General features: G+C 41.3%; 2 protein-coding genes across 2 annotated transcripts; one reads left to right on the top strand and one right to left on the bottom strand.

Moving 5' to 3' along the window:
- Positions 1-1,707: 1,707 nt before the first annotated feature.
- Positions 1,708-4,912, top strand: tmem88a (transmembrane protein 88 a). Its single transcript, XM_056397387.1, has 3 exons — positions 1,708-2,364; positions 3,458-3,780; positions 4,378-4,912. The coding sequence occupies exons 2-3, from the start codon at positions 3,472-3,474 to the stop codon at positions 4,663-4,665; spliced, it is 597 nt and encodes a 198-aa protein (XP_056253362.1). The 5' UTR covers positions 1,708-2,364; positions 3,458-3,471; the 3' UTR covers positions 4,666-4,912.
- A 1,584-nt stretch (positions 4,913-6,496) lies between these two features.
- pcolcea (procollagen C-endopeptidase enhancer a) lies at positions 6,497-11,950 on the bottom strand. The gene is made up of 9 exons (XM_056398422.1): positions 11,793-11,950; positions 9,532-9,640; positions 9,183-9,441; positions 8,063-8,187; positions 7,814-7,950; positions 7,386-7,711; positions 7,188-7,265; positions 6,941-7,111; positions 6,497-6,852 (listed from the first exon to the last, which is right to left on the bottom strand). Exons 1-9 carry the CDS (start codon positions 11,879-11,881, stop codon positions 6,722-6,724), a joined length of 1,425 nt encoding a protein of 474 aa, XP_056254397.1. The 5' UTR covers positions 11,882-11,950; the 3' UTR covers positions 6,497-6,721.
- Between the last annotated feature and the right edge of the window lie 7,081 nt (positions 11,951-19,031).

Below are 19,031 nucleotides of genomic sequence, written 5' to 3'. Positions count from 1 at the left end.
TAAAAAAAGGTCATAGTATGGTAAGTCATTACGCCACCTCAAGAACAATGTCTATTTTATTTTACATATACACACATTTAGATTGTAATTAAATCATAACTTACTACAACCTTGTTATTATAAACCCAAAATATTGTAAAGGAGCATTTTCCCTCATGACCTGGAGCATCTTACCCTGGTTTGTATATCTAACAAGTCAGGACAGATAAATACCTTTAGATAAATAAATGATCAGGAATTAAATACATAAACAAATGAAATACATGTATACATGGTTAAATACAGGAAATATATTCAGATCAATATACATTTTCCATCAATTATTTATTGTTTTTAGGGGGACTTTACATTCACTTGTTAATTTTTAGTTACTGCTTTTTATTTATTTATTTAGCCTGTTTTTCTACCATTCTCTTTTGGAGATAAGCCTTTATTTGCAGGAGAAAACACTTCATATTTACTCCAATCTCTCACTTTGTAGATGATTGCTCTTCTGGTCCCACAGTTCAAACATTAATATGTCAGCTTCCCTTTACAGCTGATGGCCACTGGGTGGCTCCACTGGACCAGCTAGCCAAGGAGGCTTCCCTCAGAGTTGGGTTGTAGCTGGAGAGGGCGATACTCATTTGTTTGCCCACAAAAATGTTTTCATGATACCATCTTGTCAAAGCTGCAGACGGCAGTTGCTCCGTGTATTTAAGATGGAGTGTAATCCAAAAGTAACAGAAACTAAACTGAATAATATGTCAATCTCTTTTTAAGCAGTAGAATGTCCTGGATGCTCGACTGAAAGAACACAGTCATACTGAACCTGCAGCTCATATCCTGTCAATTATAAAAAGCTAAAACAATATAAGACATTATGACTAACATAAAACCACAAATAACAATTGTCAAGGCACCACATGCTCTGAGGCAGTCACTTGGAGGACATGAGTCTGAGGGACATGTCATCGCAGAGCGTGGTCACAGCAGCGGATATCCCAGTTCCAAGGACAGGAAGACTGCTCTTCCTCTACCAACCCCCTCAGACACTGACATATACGCATATAAACAGCTCACTCTGTGGCATTGTTAATGGCAAAACCATCCACTGCTCCCGCATTTTTTTTAGCCAGAGTCCTAATGCCATGTTCTCTTTGATCATTGTCCTTGTACAAAATGTTCAAATGCCCCGGTTCTCTCTGGGGAGTATATATATCTGCTCCTGTGTAGAAATAAATAAACAAAGATGCCCAGAGTGAGATGGAAAAATGAGACTTCATATCAAAATACTAATTTCACCCTTTGAACTGAGCCCCTCTGGTTTCTTATCAGTCCCATGATAGCCTCGTTTCCCCGCCAAATTAGTCAATGTTCTCCCCCATCCTCATTTCCTTATGTTTTCTGAAAGCAGAGCTGTTTTCCATCAAAAGGTCAAGGGCCAATCCTCCGTCATTCCTGCTTCTAAAACAGATCCTTGGCAATTCTGTCTTGCCCTCTGCCTTATTATTTCACAGCTCAGTGTTTTTGCTGAGTAGTTGAGTGGTGCTGTTTTATTGGTGATGATGAATGTAGCGTGGTCTGTGTCTGACCTCAGACTGGGGTTGGTTGTAGTTTGTTTTTCTTTTTTTTTAATCATGGAAATCAATATAAAACCAGCTCATCTGTTTTGAATTTTGAAGTATGTGAAGGTGGAGTGGAGAAAGTGCTCAGTGAGGGTGTAAAGTGTTGTGGAGTGGGCAGCATACCCTGACTCCTCTAATCTATCCAAATAAACACTCTTCCACCCTCCCCCAGGTTTCAGGGGTTATCACAGGAACCCTCCACTGCTCCCCTGCCCACCACCAGCAGCAGTCTTTAACACAGCCCAGCCTGCTCTCTGTGAATTCACATTAGAGGCAACACAGGATACACACTCACACACACATACACTCGTAACCACTCACACACTCAATCATATCTCAGACTGGAGTCAGAGTGAGGAAACAGAATGCCAGGGAAGGAAGCTGTGAAGCCGGTGGGAAAGCAGAATTTGCTTCAAGTCTACAAGGCTCTTTTCTGACCCACTCAAAGGATCTGAGGGAGAAGTTTAGATTCCTAACAGCAGGAAACTATCTGATGACCTGATGGTTTCTTTTCTTTCTTAATTTTTTTTTTCATTTGGAAAGAAGCCAGAAAACAGAAGGTGATTTTAGATTCCTTTAAGCCGTAGGAACTCAACCTAACTTGGAAACCACCTTCCGGAGAAGACATACATCAGGAGGAAATTCTTGAAATTCTCTTCGTCTCCGACCTCTCACCGCTCCTCAGGTCTCTCAGGGTCCCCTCATCTGCTGCCACCATCAAACTGTAAGAGGACACATCATCAGGTTTTACCTCACAGTGAGTACAAAACAGGTTTTTAAATTAAAACTATGTTGAAAAGAGTCAGTGACCCTGTTGAAAGGGTTAATTTTACTTAAAAGAATGAAGTACAAACATCTAATAAAACATCCTGAATATGTTTCTTGACAATATGTTTTCTGTGATTATGGAGATTAATTAATTTTGATGGGGTTGATCTAATCTGGACACAAGAAGCCTGTATTGATGATGTCATCTAAAGGCAAGTGTTGGAGCTCCTGTGATGTGGATTGTGTCTTTACAGAGCATCACAAACAGTGAGCTGATGATGGGGAGGGGGGAGGTAATTTCCTTAAAATGCTGTTGGCAGGATAAAAATACAAGAGTGCTTGTACAACCCATGTGTTCACATGGCATAAGAACAGTACCTGCAAACACGCTTGACCACAGAGGAAATGGTGGAACTTGTCATTGTCACGTGGAAAAGATCAGGTCTGTAGAGAGTCAGAGTTTATAATAATCAAACACCAGTGAAATGAGATAAGGTGAGGGGATCAAAGCTCACGCAGCCATCAGTGTGAAAACAAAGTTGTAGGACAACATTTGCTCTTTGAAAATCAAAGTCATAACTTTGCTCTGACACTCAGATCAGTGATTAGTGGGACTTTTTTCCAGCTGATCCGGGCTCATTGTTCTGGGTGGTGGTTATCCTGCAGTTTGGAGGTGGGGTCAGTGGAGCCCATTTCCTTGCACTTAGAGCTGTGCAGTTATCTTTGTTGACTTTCCACACCTTTCACCACATTATTTAAGGAGACCATTTCTTAATGGTCTTTAGCTTTTCATTTTTTTAGTGGATAGACAGAAGAAATCAGGAGATGCAGGGAGCGGAAGATTTTATTGCAAGAGCAAAACAGACAAACTATTTAATAGATGTTCAGACTTTTAAAGTACTCACCACACTCTGATGAACACTCATCATCGCAATATTGTGAAACAAAAATTCAGCTTTTCCCAAAAGGTAAACATTTTGTCCTGATAGTAGCGTTAACTATAAAACATCAGTATAATCCAGAATATTGAGGAGGTTCATTTATGACATGACGTGGACATGGACTGTGATTCTTTCCTGCAGTAGAGACAAACAAGATGAGTCTGTCACGGAACGGGACGCTGGAGAAGACGGTATCTGAGCAGGGCCACTCTGAGCCACGCTCCCTCTCCAGAGCGGGGTCAGGGGTCGTGGTGCCGCCTCCGTACTCTCCGGGCGGGAGCGATGCCGCTGAAACTCCCCTGGAGTTGAGGGGCTCTCTGGACTGCTGGGCATGCTCTGTGCTGGTCACTGCCCAGAATCTGATCATCGCACTGATCAACGGTCTGCTGGCCAGCGTCGTGTTCGGCACCATCCTCACCCCGGCTCTCACTATGCTCACATTCGGCTTCCTCTGCCACTCCACGGTAAAGGTCTCCTGTGGATCTGATGTGTTTGACTGACAGAAATGAGAGAGGGTACAGGTTTAAAAGCAGGTCATACAGGTCATACATGATGGTCTCTAAAGTTAATATACAAGAAATACTTTGTGCAACCAGGAAAAGATATAGACTGTCAATCAAACCGCCGCCAATTAACGACTTCAGGAGAAAGAAGGTGTTTTTCCAGAGATCTGATACTGTTTTCCAAGATCTTCCCCCAGATTCATTTTAATTTTTTGCAGCTGTGACTAAGCTGCTCCTGGCTTCCTGTATGCAGTGCATTGTGGGACTATAATGTTCACCAACAGCACACTCAAAAAGATTTAGTGCGTAGTGATTTTTCCATTTACTTAATCATTCACTTTTCCAATGCGGCCACGACATAAACAAAACTTCCATAGAATTAGTGTGTGCTATGGAACCAGGGCACAGGATGGGACTTAAAAAGAGGACATAGTGAAGAGCTAGGGCTAGTTTTGTGTGTGTGTGTGTGTGTGTGTGCGTGCGTGCGTGCGTGCGTGCGTGCGTGTGTGTGTGTCCACTCGTTGATTATTTGTATCCATGCCTCCTCCTGCTCTCCAGGTGCAGCCCCACGGGACGTCTCTGTACTGCTCAGACATTCTGGACGACGGCGGCTGCGTGGCTCTGCTGGTCGTGGGTTTCCTGCTGCTCGCCCCTCTGCTGGTCCTGGCGCTGGCTGCCTACTGTCGCCTGGCCCGACACCTCCAGCTGGGCATGTGTTTCATTCCCTACAGCCGGGCCGTCTACAAGAACCTGCCTGCCTCACGCAAACGGGGGGGTCGAGGAGGAGGCTGCTGTGGGCAGCAGGGAGGCTCAGAGAGGGAGAGGAAGGGCAGTGTATGGGTGTAGGAGAGGAGAGGAGGGTTGTACAGGGTTGTATCCGTGTTTAATGTCCAGACTTGGGTTGTTTGAGACTGGCTCTTTTTTTTTTTTTTAAGGAAATTTTCATTGTATTTCCTTTTCTACAGCCATTGTAAAAATCCATCATATTTCATCTTTTATATTGATTGTTTGGAAGTCTATATTGTTCTTTTATACTAGTCCATGTATTTTTATACCTTTTTACAATAAAGTGTTGCTCGTCCTACAAGCTGAATTTGTGATTCATATAATTTTGCAGAGGGAACATGATGGAGTGTGAAATGAGCCAATTTCATTTAAGAGAGATGAGGGAGAAGTTCAGAGACGTATAAAATACACTGAGTAGAATCATCTCATTATTTAAAGTCATATCATTATTTTAAGTGTGTGGATTTTCTTTGGATTGTAGAATTATGTGATGAGATTCATCAGCCATGTGCAAAGGAACATCATGGTTACTGTTATTTTACTATCTCTGCAGGTGTCAAACATGTTGCCTATTCTCATTAAAACTCTAACAATTACATAGTTAGAGATATATAATATATTTATAATTATTAATGACTTGTTTTTTGAATCTGCGAAGTACCTACTAACTAAATCTGTCAGATAACTGCAGTGAAGTAAACAGTATAATATGTCCTGTCCACTTGTAGTAGAGCAGAGGTATAAAGTATCATAAAGTGGAAATACTCAAGTAAAGTAAAAGTGCAGTACCTGAATAAATGTACTAGCTACTTCTACCTCTGCACTCTGTTAGCAGAGGTATAATAGTTTCATTCTTTTTTAAACATCATAGACCAACTTATACTTGGTGTGAGTTCAGATATTAATGTACTTTCTCATCAATCTGTGAAAAATGAATAACACATTTCAAGTCAAACCACACAACTGGTTCTAGAAGGGAAATGACTCTAAACGAAGAAGTTTGAATTTATTTTGGACCTTCATCTACCTCTACTGGTGCTTTTAGGAATTGCAACCACATCTTTTTGCTCCTAAAACAGAAACACAGAGAGTAAATTCTGATTGTAAATTTACACCATTAAGCAAAACAAAGAGTCTTAATTTCAAATCTACTTCGTGTAAAATATCTCCAGTGTAATAGAAACTTTATTTTGTAAACTGTATCTAGAAATGACATTAGATAATAAGCACTATTCAGTGCATATTTATGTTCAGTTGTTATGTTGTGCTTGTTCACGAGATGCACAGTGATAATAATAATATTATACGCTGTGATGATATTGACAAGTGAATACACATTACGGTTTGTCACACTGCTGTTTAGAAAACTGAACATTCAACGAATAAATTGTAATTTGTTCACATTGTTTTGTCAGTGTGGACCATAGGAAGATTCATTCATTTATTTAATCACTTCTTCAACTAATCATTTCTTTTCAAAATTGACTCAGAGCTGGTCCCAGATCAGCCTGGACAGGTCACAAGGTCATGGCAGATACTAAATCATGAGCAGCTTTGGAAGCAAGAGTGAATTTTTTGATTACAATCTAATAACAGTATCAGAACATTTTGGACATTTTACCCTGTAATACTGTAATCTACTCCCTTCACTCCGGACATTCCAGGGTCATTAATCTCTATGTCAGGCTTGACATCTTAAATGTAGACCACATGACTAATGGCCAATTTATGTCAGAGTGTTTTAAATCTACACGTGAAAGGATTATTGAAAGATTAGCTCAAGTGCTATTACCCTTCAACTCCACTTGGTGGAGACAGAGACATAGTTCTCACAGTTGGAGTGAGAGAGCAACAGCTGAAAATGTGTAAATAATTATGCAGTGAAACCATGTGAAAGAGATATAAAACCTTTATTCATATATAAATTACAAACATAAGGTTTGGCGGGTGTTCGAATAAAACAGCATTTTTGTATATCTTTAAAATGTTGGATAAACATGACGTTATGTCTTACTGCAGTATTGAGCTTCAATAGATATGTACTTCACATTGTAAATCCTGGATTTGTGTGTCTGATATGTCGTCTTCATTTTTAGGCCTGGACAGATGTGTGAGGTTAACAGGGTTGGTTCTGGACATTCATTATTAATTTGTGATGTGGGGCTTTGTAGGGAGCTGTGAATGCACCGGGTTCCAGGGTGCCACGTCCGTCTTCATTCACTTGACCCATGATAATGTAGCTGACACCTGTCAGAAGAAAAACGACACAGAGGTTGATTGGTGTTAAACGAATGATCTGTTGTGTGAGTGAACGTGCGATTTGAAAAGTCTGTACCTCTTCGGAGCAGCGGGCACTTCTTGCACTGTGACACCAGCTTCACCGACATGGTTTCTCCCACTTGTGTGATGGTGAGTCGACCTGCCTTGTAGGCTTTAATAAGGGAGACGCTAACAAGGAGAGTGCCACGGGGCCCAGGGGCCAGGGAGGTCACCTTCCCAGTTATCACTGGAAACAGGAAGCTCAGTCAGAACACAACACCTGATTGGTTACTTGTTGCGTAGGTGAACAGTAGGAAACTTACCAAATTCACTGGCACAGAAACTAGTCTTGATCGTTCCATCTCTTTTACAGGCTTTGGCACACAGAGGATTTTGAGGGACTAAAAACATAAAGAACACACACATAGTAAATTAGACACAGACACCTTCTGTTCATGGACACACACACACACACACACACACACACACACACACACACACAAACACACGACTTCACTCACCAGGCCTCTTTCCATTTGGCCTTGTGACTGCCACCCTCCTGTCCTGGCCTGTGGTGTCCTGTCCGCGACCTCTCGTAGGCTTGACTGGTCTGGGTTTACTGGTGGGCTCAGGAGGTGACACTTCCTTGGGGTTGGGGGCAGGTGGTCGTACAGCGGGTCTGACTGGCGGTTTTGGGGGGGTGGACCTCGTGCCGGCTCCTGAGTCGACGGCTGTGATCTGAGAACCACTAGGGACGCTTGTATAGTGGGCGAGGAATCCATCCGATGTCACACTGAGGTCAGACACGAACTGGACCAGCAGCACATTGCCACTGGTAATAATGGGTCTGCACAGGAGACAGGAAATGGAAGAGGTTTAAAGTTATGAATAAACAATTTAAAATTACTTTAATGGCAAACAAACAGCCTTAAAAACATCTGTCACTCACTGCGGGGCCTGATCGCCACAGTATTTTCCAATCAGCCGTGAATCATCTTTCTCTCCACCGTTAAAGAATGCCACGTAGTCAAAGCGACAGTAGGTGTCGGACTCCAAGAGGAACTTATCAAACTTCACCTGGATTACCTGGTAACCAAACAGAAACATCAAGTGATCATCAAAGAGCGGTCCTCCTTGTTGAATGTGAAGACTTTGCAAAATGAAATGTGTGTGTGCTGGGAGTGAGTGTGCGGCCGACCATTTCAGGCTCCACCGTGATCAGCCAGGAGCAGCTGGTTCCTGGTGGGTATTTCTTGTCAGGCCAGTTGGGCGTCATGATCTCTCCCTGGGCTTTGGTTATCTTCCCCCCGCAGAACTGCTGGTCTGAAATATGTTGTACAAACTCCATGAGGACGAGGAGAGATGTGAACAGTAAATTGTTATCTTCTAAGGCGTATGCAAAGTATTATTTATTTGTGTTCAATAACTCGTTGATTTTTTGGCTGTTGAGGTGGGAATTGGTTGCTTGTCGATCATATGTTACACCAGTCACACTTGTTAAAGATATTAGTTACACAGCTGCTACACTTGATCTTGTAATTGTCTTCATAAGGGAGATTCATTGTGCAGGTGGTGTGATCAAACACTACAGTGATCTAGGATTAGGATTGTCACCTGTTCATGAAGAGGCTCAACAAAAAACCCTGAAATATTCTGTGCCACATCAGAGAACATTTATCAACCGTTAATACTTTTTAACTAATGCTTTATTAGTAGTTGATCAGTTAATTATCCATTAATAAGAACATATTTTGGGTTGTCCTGTTGATATCTTCCTATTTGATGCTAATGGTGTTATAAATGTTAGTAAGACATTAATAAACATGTCATATGTCAGATCTTCGTCGGTCTTTCACCAGATGTTAAATGACCACATGGTCCAATCGGTACAAAAAAGATTTGACATATGAAGCTTTTGGTAAATGACTTGTTAAAGAAACAGATCATCATTTTTGGGACTATTTCTTTCAGCATAAGAAAAACATTAGTTAAAGTTTATAAACCTTCATAAATGCTTCCTTATCGTTGTCTCAGAGGCAAGGAGAGGAAAACAGGATGAACTATTTGGTTGGTCTTTACTTTGATTGAAGCTCCAATTACATATCCTGTGTTTGCAACTAAGAATTTTGTTGTGGGCATGAAGATCTGAGAATTATTTGATTAAATAAATTAATATATAATTATGAGAAATTATGTGAGTTGCTTTCTTTTTGAAGTAGCATTTGAAAATGTACATGAAGCCTATGCAGACATGTTTCTATGGATGACATGATATCAAAGAGAAAAAACTTCTTCATCATCACACTGTGATGACGTACCATCCACATATGGTTTGGCTCCACTGAAATAGGCCACAAATCCTCTGCCCTGCGTCTCTGCATCAGACGCCATCTCTAACATCATGGTGTTCGTGGTAGAAATAAGAGCGCCGGGCCGGAAAGTTCCACAAAATCGACCCAGTTTTTGCACCAAGTTGGAATGGCCATTGTAAACATCCAGATAGTCGTAGCGACACTGTGAGTCAGCCTCCAGGTCAAAAATGCGGAAGGAGAGCATGACCACGTTTCCCTCAGGGACCTGGAAACAAGATTGTACATGAGTCAGACGCTGAGAGACTGAGCGAGGAGGGAGTCAGTATGTCGACATGCTGCAGGGTCAGTGACTCACAGTGATACGCCAGGTGCATTTGCTGTTAGGTTTGTAGAAGCTTGGGAACCCTTCACTGCCAACAAACCCTGAGTCTGCCACCAGGTCGCCTCCACAGTAAAACACAGGCCTGTGATGAAGGAGACAGAAGTGAGAATATCACGGGAAAGTACTGAAGACTGTAGGTCTGTGAAACAACAGAACGGCATCAATACAAGTCCACTGAGACTCTCTCAACTCCCACAGATACAAGCATTTTGAATGACTTAGCAGACTGTCTCTACGACTGGCTTTGAGGCCTTAACCTTATTTTGAAAAGTCAGTTGCTGATACTGATTGTTGTATGGAGCCCAAAAGTGATCAATATTAAATAGTTACAAAGTAATGAATTAATTGTGTAAAATATATAATTGACATAAACAATAGTTTGTGGGAAAACTGTTAGAACATTTTAGAACTCAATTCATTTTTCTTCTTGTTTTCATAACAACAAAGTTTTATAGCAGTTTATTTTAGCTAACTGGCTCGGGTTGTTGTGAAGCTGGTTCATGATAAGAAGCAAAGTCAACAGACAGTGCTAACGGCAGCTGCTAGCGCTAGCTTGAGTTACTTCAGCTGTGTTTTGATTCTAAAGATGTTTATCAGACAAACATATGTAACTCTGTTAAAAGCAACAGGAAATGACCGACTGTCTTTCTCTGTGGTCACTCTAAACAACAGGAGCTAGCTTACACTGCTAACACTATTCACTTTGATTCTGAGTAATAAACCAAGCTCCCAACCCCTTAGCTAGTTAGCCAGCTAGCTAGGTAGGTAATGGTATGTGCAGCCATGTCAAGTTAAGCCTTAAAAGCTGGAGGTTTAGGCTGTGTACTGTTTATTTCCAGTAGCAGCTTATTTAATATAACTGCATGTAAAGATACAGGTTGTGGTTCAGGTGAAGTTTTTCCAGAGTTGAATAGAAAACATTTAGCAATACATTATTAATACTATACATATATAATATACATATTATACTAAAATCGACTTCTGGTATTATCCAAACCATCCAGATGTTTTAAGCAGTGGTTCCCACAGTGGTTCTGTATGGATGGGCCGAGGATGTCACAAGATTTGTTCATTCCCTCTCATCGTTGTATATTGTGATGATGCTTCACCACATTAAAAAATGAGGTTAGCTTTAGTTGAGCTACATCTTCATGCCTCCATCACTGGAATCGCCACATTAAAACCCTGTTAAATATGAAGTTATGCCACAACTCACAACTGATGATTGTCATAGTATCGGTGGTGCTGACACGCTGCTGTGACAACAAAAACCATCACCGTGGACGGGTGCCATGGTTTAACTGTGTTATGGAACTGCTGCTTTAAAGTCATAAAAAAGAAGAAGCATGGACAAAAAAGAGCTGTAGCTCAGTTTCTCAGATGTAGCTGACAAGCACATTTTACAGCTGACAGACTTTTCCAACCTTACAGTCACTTTGTATAATAAATTCTGCTGCTTTCCAAACACTGACAGAGCTCACTGAATGTCAACGATCATTTCACAGAGGGGAAAATTTCCTATTTCAGGCCGTTGCCAAGAGGCATACATTAGAGCCCTTTGTGTACTTTAGTGGGCCAAGAAGAATAAGGCTGCTATTAAAGGTTTTTTTTCATGTTGTTGCATTTTACAGCCTGTTTGTGGAGTGGGGAGTTGTTTTAGGGTCAACTGTGAAAATTTCACATTTCATAAAAATTGAGAAAGTTAGAAAAACGTGTTCTTCATTTGAAAAAGTAAACATAGTGTAGGTAGACGAAAACAACAATCAGGACAACTGCCTTGATGCACTGGGAAAATAGTTTCTCACTAAATAATAGCTCAGCTAGCAGGACCCCAACAAAGTCAGACGCCTTGCTGATCAGAGCCAAGATGTCCAGAGCCAGAGCCAAGTCGTTCAGATTCGACCCCACAGGCAGAGCCAAAAGCATTAACATCTGCGGCGGCTCAGCCACTGAAAACTCAGTGTGCCTCACATCATGAGCCAAAAACCAACAGGACAACTCTGTGCCCAATCACACAGAGCTCTGGAAAGAATTTACTTACACAGGCAGGAAGGAATTCAGAGTATTTCTCATTCTAAAGTCGAAGCCTCTTTCAGCAATTAGTCCATTTTTGTTAAAACTGTGATCGTTTTCTCACTTACAACATCAACATCAATGAAGACTATAATTCATGTCAAGAAGACGCTGTCCAGGGCACATCCAACACACACATTCTTCACACACTGCCCCCTCACCTGGAGTAATTCGTCTGCTGAGCCTTCGTCCATCCTAAACTCAGAGACAGGATCAAGGACAGACCCCAGATGCAGCCCACACACACCATGATGCCGCGTGCACACAAAGCAAAGAAGAGGAGTGTAGAAAAGGGAGATGGTTGCAGGAGGCAAGAGGTGAAAGACAAGGGGGGAAAGAGGAGGCTGCTAATGCAGGATGGGCGGAGGGAATGAATGAGTGGGGAGGAATCGGAGGGGGAGAGAGTTCGAGAATGGATAAAGAGACAGACAGATGCTTAAAGGACAACAGCAGAGAGAAAGAGCCATGAGGGGGGGATGACGTGAGTGGGAAGGGAGGGAGGAGAAGGCTTTAATTAAAGCCAGATGTTTATTCCAGAAGAACCCTGGTTTCAACATAACAGAGGGGGCATCTAGGAAAAGAAGGCAGAGGGGAGACGCATCAGAAGCTGAGGCTTTGTGGACATTCAGAGAGGAGCAGAAGTTTCTGGATCTTCACATGGTGGAAACTTAAGGTGAAAGAAGCTTGACTAGTCTGGATGATCACTGGGTGCACAGGTGGGAGCACAGCCTGAGGCTCTATGGGTTGTAACACTCAACAAGTAGGCCCATAAATCTTTACATTCCACAACATGTGAGATCTTTATTTTACAACAAAATCATTTCTTAAACAAAGTTACTAAGTTCAGTCATCTAGTTTAAACTAAAACGAACAGGATCTAAAAGGACCTCCACAATAAAATCTCATAAAACAAATGACCTCTTTCCTCTCACCATATTTCCCTAAGCCCCAGGGGCTCCTTTGGCTCCATAACATCTGAGCCTGAGAGCGTCTGTTTGCCCCACAATCCAGGCAAAAATAACACTCTGAAAGGGGGAGTATTCTTTCTGTGTTAAGATTAGCTGATGAGCGAACCCTCTGGCCTACATTACTGAGGCCTGTGGAGGGGATGCTGTTTCAATAAAGCTATAAAATCTGCCATTTTTACCGACAGCACAGTTGCAACACCTTGATCAAAGTCAGGAGCGAGCAGGATGGACGGCCTGTAAAAGCAGAGTTTCCACAGAGAGATTGTGTTTCCAGTTGCATGTGGTACATGACTTCAGCTCAGTGTGAGTTTTTACTTAGTTAACTTCTCATTTCAGTGTCAGCAGCCTGCCTGCAATAGTTTTGGTGCCACAGGTACAGACTTGAGGACTCTGACAGTTTTGGTGCTCATGCAGAGCTGGAGAGATGAACACCGCCTGTCCTGCTGTGCTGTGTTTGTGTTAACCCAAAGTCCTGATAAGAGGCAGCAGAAGCAGGAATGCAAGGACGTGCAGAGTCTGCTGGGGGGCGGACGGTGTCTGAGTGTGCGCAACTCTGCAGCCATTGCCATTATGTGTGGGAGTAACAGTGACCTTTACACTTAGCAGGAATCCAAGCCGAGGGTGAAGGTTTCTGCAACAACTGACGAATCCTTCGAGCTGAATGCACATTCCTTTTGGAGAGTCAGAGGGACTTACAGTGGGGGGGTATATGACTGCTGAGAGGGGGTAGATGGGTGGATAAAAAGAGAAGGAGTTGGATGAATCAGAAAAATGGAAAACAAACGTAAAACGATCTGACAGAAGGGCAGGCTAACAAAGTGAGAAGTTGTTTTTGAATGCACCCTGAAGTGAGGTCATGTTCCTGCGTCCCTGAGCCAACACATGACTGTATTATTACTCCACACTCTCCCTCTGAAAAGTAGTCTCCTATTATGTCCAAGGCAATCTCTGAAATTTATACAAACACTGTTTCATGTGACACACTCCTCTGGAGTGAGGGCGACAGAAAAACAAACCTGTGCAGTCGTGTAAAGAAGGTGACAGACCCACCCTGATGATTTCATCACAATCATCCAGCTGTCCTCTGTAATTGTGGTCCCTCTCAAATTTACTGTCCACAGTTTAAAAAAACATCAATCTTCCAATGATGCAGGGCAGTACACTTGGCCAAATTTCACATGGCCTCAGCAATAAATAGAAACAGGCAGAGACAAAGATTTGACTAGAAATGATGGTATCCTGCTTTTAATCAGCTAAGTCCTACAAGAGGATTCCAGATGGAACCAGTCACCAGAGGCTGCAAACATTAAATATGAAAAGTCATCAGTTTTAAAAAAAACTGAGCTGTTTGTTTCTCTCAGTTTAAAGTGACAAATTCAGTGAGACGAAACAGCTTCTTCCTGGATTCACTTCACTGCGTGCTTTACGAGAAAATGTGATGTGTGTGCACAATGTGCGCTTCGTTTGGCATTAACAGGATGTTGCATTTAAGTGAAATCTGACAATAAAGACCCTCAGACACTCTGTGGATGGATGTGTTTATCTAACAAAAGCTAACAGTATCATACTTCATACTTTTTGGTGTGAGCCTTCCCTTATTTTTCATGGCAAAGGTTCAGGAGACACATCATCATTTGCCAGTAAGTCCAGGAACTGTAATGACAATCTCATAGCGAGAAAACAATCTATTCCTTCCACAGTGGAAACAGGAGTGAAGACTCTCTCTTAAGACACAAATATGCTGTGTGTATTTTCAAGAATGAAAAGCACAGTGGAAATTTCAGACAGCCTCATAGCCAGACATGACTCTGTTAACTCTATGGAGACGAATTGAACAAAAATTCGAGGTCAAAGAAAAGGAATTGTTGTTGCAGCTGCTACTTGCAAATAGCAACATATAAATGTAGGTGAGGCTTTTCCACTCTATTTACTGTGTCCTCTATACCTACTGTCTGAACTACAACAACTGAGCTACCAGTTCAATCTAATACGTTAGAAAGAGAAATTAAACATTCAAGCTCGGACTCGCCCTCTTTGCACTTCCTCCTTGTTCAATTTTCATCTTTAGCACAAACCTACACTGATAAAATGATGGATATGTATTTGTTGTGTTTTGCATACAGGTATTTTAATGTGGGGTTTAATACAATAATCGGAGCCACAGGTGAGGATTCAACTGGGTATAAGCAGTGAAGGTATGTAACGTACCCTGACAACATGAATATCCATGCTGTCCATACTGAAGCCTGTAGCTGTAACGCTGACACCTGGTGGTGAGAATATTAAACTACGTCTTGGACGGCAGAGCTGCTGTGTGGGGTTGGGCTCAGTCAGTCAGTCAGTCAGTCAGTCAGTCAGTCGCTGGGGAAAGTGTTTTGCGATGACAAAGCAAATAAAGAACTAAAATGAGAAACTGCCATCGCTGCAGTCTGTCAGCTGCTTCACCGAGCGCAAAAAAACACTTGAAATCTGCTGAATGAACATTTCCTCTACTGTGTTCTGGTGTTTTAGGCAGGTAGACTGTGTCTGACCAGTTCTGAGAAGTGTAAGAAACAAGGAGCCAAAGATAAAATGAAAGAACAGGAAACATGGCGCTAACACTTTGAGCCTGTTTTTGTACTTCAAAATAAAAGTCACCAGAAGTGACTCACTCATGTTCTCACTGGTGACTCCTTTTACAGCAACTTCACCACTATGGAAAGCCGTTTGAGCATTTATTCCATATCCTTGATATCAAACGTAAGTTTACTCTACTAGTTCGGTCTTTGGTCTTTGGCAGCACGGCCATTTTGCCGTACTAGTCGAACAAAAACTTCAACTAGTTACGCTTTTTCAGCAACTAGTGACACTTTTGGCCGACTAGTTCGGACAAAAGCCGTACTAGTTGAGTCCAGCGCCGTACTAGTAGCGCCAAAATCCCAATTAGTACGCTTTTTTGCGCACTAGTTGACTACTGCGCCCAACTAGTAAAGCTCAAAGTCTTACTAGTTTAACTAGTGCGCTGCAAAACCGCCGACATGTTAACTAGTCGAGCGCAAATTCGCCTTACTAGTCGACTAGTAAAGCTCAAAATGTTTACTAGTAGTACTAGTAAGAGCCAAAATGTGTACTAGTACTACTAGTAAGAGCCAAAATGTCCACTAGTTACACTAGTTGCACAAAATGCTAATGATGAGGCATGAACTGAGGTTTCCAATTGGCACTTCGGTTCAAAATAAAGAAAACCAACCAATCAGGACTCAGAATTTCCTCATTATCCCGCCTGTTTCACGTGCATGCAGTCAACTAGTACTACTAGTTGCCGTATTCCCGTACTACTAGTACTACTAGTAAGGCCAAAACACCCTACTAGTAGTACTAGTGGACATTTTGGCTCTTACTAGTACTACTAGTAAACATTTTGAGCTTTACTAGTCGACTAGTAAGGCGAATTTGCGCTCGACTAGTTAACATGTCGGCGGTTTTGCAGCGCACTAGTTAAACTAGTAAGACTTTGAGCTTTACTAGTTGGGCCCAGTAGTCAACTAGTGCGCAAAAAAGCGTACTAGTTGGGACTTTGGCGCTACTAGTACGGCGCTGGGCTCAACTAGTACGGCTTTTGTCCGAACTAGTCGGCCAAAAGTGTCACTAGTTGCTGAAAAAGCGTAACTAGTTGGAGTTTTTGTTCGACTAGTACAGCAAAATGGCCAACTAGTTGGACAAAATGGCCAACTAGTGCTGCCAAAGACCCAACTAGAGAGGAAACTTACGTTTGATATCAAGGATATGGAATAAATGCTCAAACGGCTTTCCATAACCGCCGACATGTTAACTAGTCGAGCGCAAATTCGCCTTACTAGTTGACTAGTAAAGCTCAAAATGTTTACTAGTAGTACTAGTAAGAGCCAAAATGGGTACTAGTACTACTAGTAGGAGCCAAAATGTCCATTAGTACTACTAGTAAGAGCCAAAATTCCCACTAGTAACACTAGTTGCGCTAAATGCTAATCGGGAGGCAGGACAGGGGCATGAATCGAACCTTCCTATTGGCTTTCGAGCAAGAAGTCCACCCAGCCAAAATTTAACCCTATAAAGTCTGGTAAGTTTTCACTGTTGTTAACCGCCAGCTCTTTGCTTGCTATCCATGCAGAATAAAGCATTAATTAATTACTTTTCTATTAATGACAATGAATATAAAGGTAGTCAATTGTTTTTCTGTTGTTCACTGCTTGATTCATTTTCCTTTTGGCCTTTTTAAACAACACAACACGGTCACATGAACATTTTATCATTCATATCATATCATCTTATTATTTAACAGTGGTGATGGTTAAAACCAAGTAACCACAGAGAAATAATATACTATATTTTTGCTGATGAGTGGCAATAACTCATCCAGCATATTATGCAACAATAATTAAAATCAAATGTGTCTACAACTGTTTATTAACTACTTTATAAACAATGAATGAGCCTATATCAGAAAAATAAACTCTGTCAGGCTCACTTTTATCAACAACGAGCACGGCTCTGTTATTTATGTCGCTCATTTCAATAGATGTGATTACAGTGAAGGGGGTGAAATCATTTATCCAGGAGCAGCTGCAGTGCGCACCGATAACCACCAGGTGGCACATCGAGTGGTCCAGATGCAGTGTTTGTCTCTAGGAAATTGTATTTTTAAATTTTTTATGAGTGTTTTTCTTACAATTGAAAGTTGTAAATACTGAATTGAGAGTACACTTAGGAGTTTAAGGGGGCGGTAAACACACATGTGTAATCAGATTTTAAATATCTAATTGTTAAATAGGTAAAAATTCATTTTAACTCTATATACCGCTCCCCCAGTTGTTGACTATAATCACATGATAGCTGAAGTCCAGAGCTCTCTATTACAGTTGGTCCCATGTCTGAAGCCCCTTTTGTTCCTGAATTATAAGCCTTCAAACATGCACAGAGGTCAAGGTTCAAAGGTCAATATTTCACAGCAGGAGCCATGTAGAACCTTCATACCGACATATGTTACTCTCCAGGTCGAGACCTTTCCAACAATGTGTTTGGTTTAACTCTACGACAAAGTTTTAATTTTCTCATTTCACAGACACAAGCCATCCCAGGCCTAGTTTCAGAGACAACTTTGAAGGACCAAGATATAAAATTAAGCTTTTTATTTGTTTGTTTGTATTTTCTTTTTTAGGGGAAATAGTGACCAAAATGATTCCCTTTCAGAGATTACAATACCGCTGACAATCAAGTAAGGCTTTGAAAATCAAAACAGATGAAACCCGTGCCTGTTGTTACCTGTTGATAACTCACTCAGTGCCCCTTCCATTATTGGTGACAGCTTGGAGGTTTTTATACTTTTATGATTCTTGGTTTTGGGATTTTAAGTCAGCATGACATACAGCAGCTCATTCAAACAGAGTCTGTTTTATTAGCCAATGCAAGCATACACAGAATGTGTCTTGCTCACAAAAATATGCAACACAGAAGAATACAAATAGACAAAAGTAAGGTAATAATAATAATAATAATGAAATCAACAAAGTAATATTAGAATTAAGTTGAAATCTGAGTAAGTTAAGTTTAAAATCTACTTATAGAATGGAATAGTAATAGTTTTGAAATGGGATATAAAACCTGAAATGAAATATTGACTGTACAGAGGAAATATGGACAAAGAAATGAAGTGTATGAAATATATAAAAGTGACAAGTGCAGGGAATATAAAGTCCAGTTTTATAACCCTGTCTTCATCCCGTTTACACACACACACACACACACACACACACACACACACACACACACACACACTCACTCTAAGAAAGACTACGATGAGATCGGTCCGAGCATCTGCCATCAGGACATGATGTCCTGATGGCAGCCGCGGTACACGACTAGCCTGTTAGCCTGCTAGCCTGTTCGCCTGTTGGCTGCTATCTGCTAGCCTCCAGACACTCCGCCAATATTTAGTCTCCTGTCCTCTCAGCTCTCAGCACACTAGACTGTTAGCCAGCTAGCTCAGTGCCATCAAGAACATGTATCACACATTTTTTTGATAAAATATATATTATGTCTAAATGAAAAGAACAAAATATTTTATTTATGTGTCATGTAGACCTATTTATTTATCTTATTAGATCCCGTGCTTGCATAATGTTGGGTGTTACTTTTTAATAGAATTAAAGCCATTCTTTCCTCTTGGCTTTTATTTTTAAGTTTTTACACTTCACTTCCGCTTCCTGAAAGTTTTTAAAATGTTGTCACTAGTACTACTAGTACTACTAGTGAAATGCTACTAGTAGTACTAGTAGCATTTCACTAGCAGTTCTAATACTACTAGTAGTACTAGTAGACAACTAAATGTTAATTAGGAGGCGGGAATGGGGGCGTACAAAGAAGCTGCCTATTTAAAAATAATTGGTTGAAGTTTGGGCAGCTGCAGCTGCTTTG

This window comes from Seriola aureovittata, chromosome 15, assembly GCF_021018895.1.
Source record: "Seriola aureovittata isolate HTS-2021-v1 ecotype China chromosome 15, ASM2101889v1, whole genome shotgun sequence".
Classification (NCBI taxonomy): Eukaryota; Metazoa; Chordata; class Actinopteri; order Carangiformes; family Carangidae; genus Seriola; species Seriola aureovittata.
Note: the sequence above shows the minus strand (reverse complement) of the source record. Positions and strands in the feature narration are given on the sequence as shown.

What these genes read in the sequence shown, in the direction of transcription:
- pcolcea (XM_056398422.1), bottom strand. Translation starts at nt 11,881, where the DNA reads ATGGTGTGTGTGGGCTGCATCTGGGGTCTGTCCTTGATCCTGTCTCTG. An exon ending in AGCCAAACCATATGTGGATG is followed by an intron (nt 8,188 to 9,182) that starts GTACGTCATCAC and finishes AACATATTTCAG; the next exon opens with ACCAGCAGTTCTGCGGGGGG. An exon ending in GTGCCCGCTGCTCCGAAGAG is followed by an intron (nt 6,853 to 6,940) that starts GTACAGACTTTT and finishes TTCTTCTGACAG; the next exon opens with GTGTCAGCTACATTATCATG.
- tmem88a (XM_056397387.1), top strand. Translation starts at nt 3,472, where the DNA reads ATGAGTCTGTCACGGAACGGGACGCTGGAGAAGACGGTATCTGAGCAG. An exon ending in GCTTCCTCTGCCACTCCACG is followed by an intron (nt 3,781 to 4,377) that starts GTAAAGGTCTCC and finishes CCTGCTCTCCAG; the next exon opens with GTGCAGCCCCACGGGACGTC.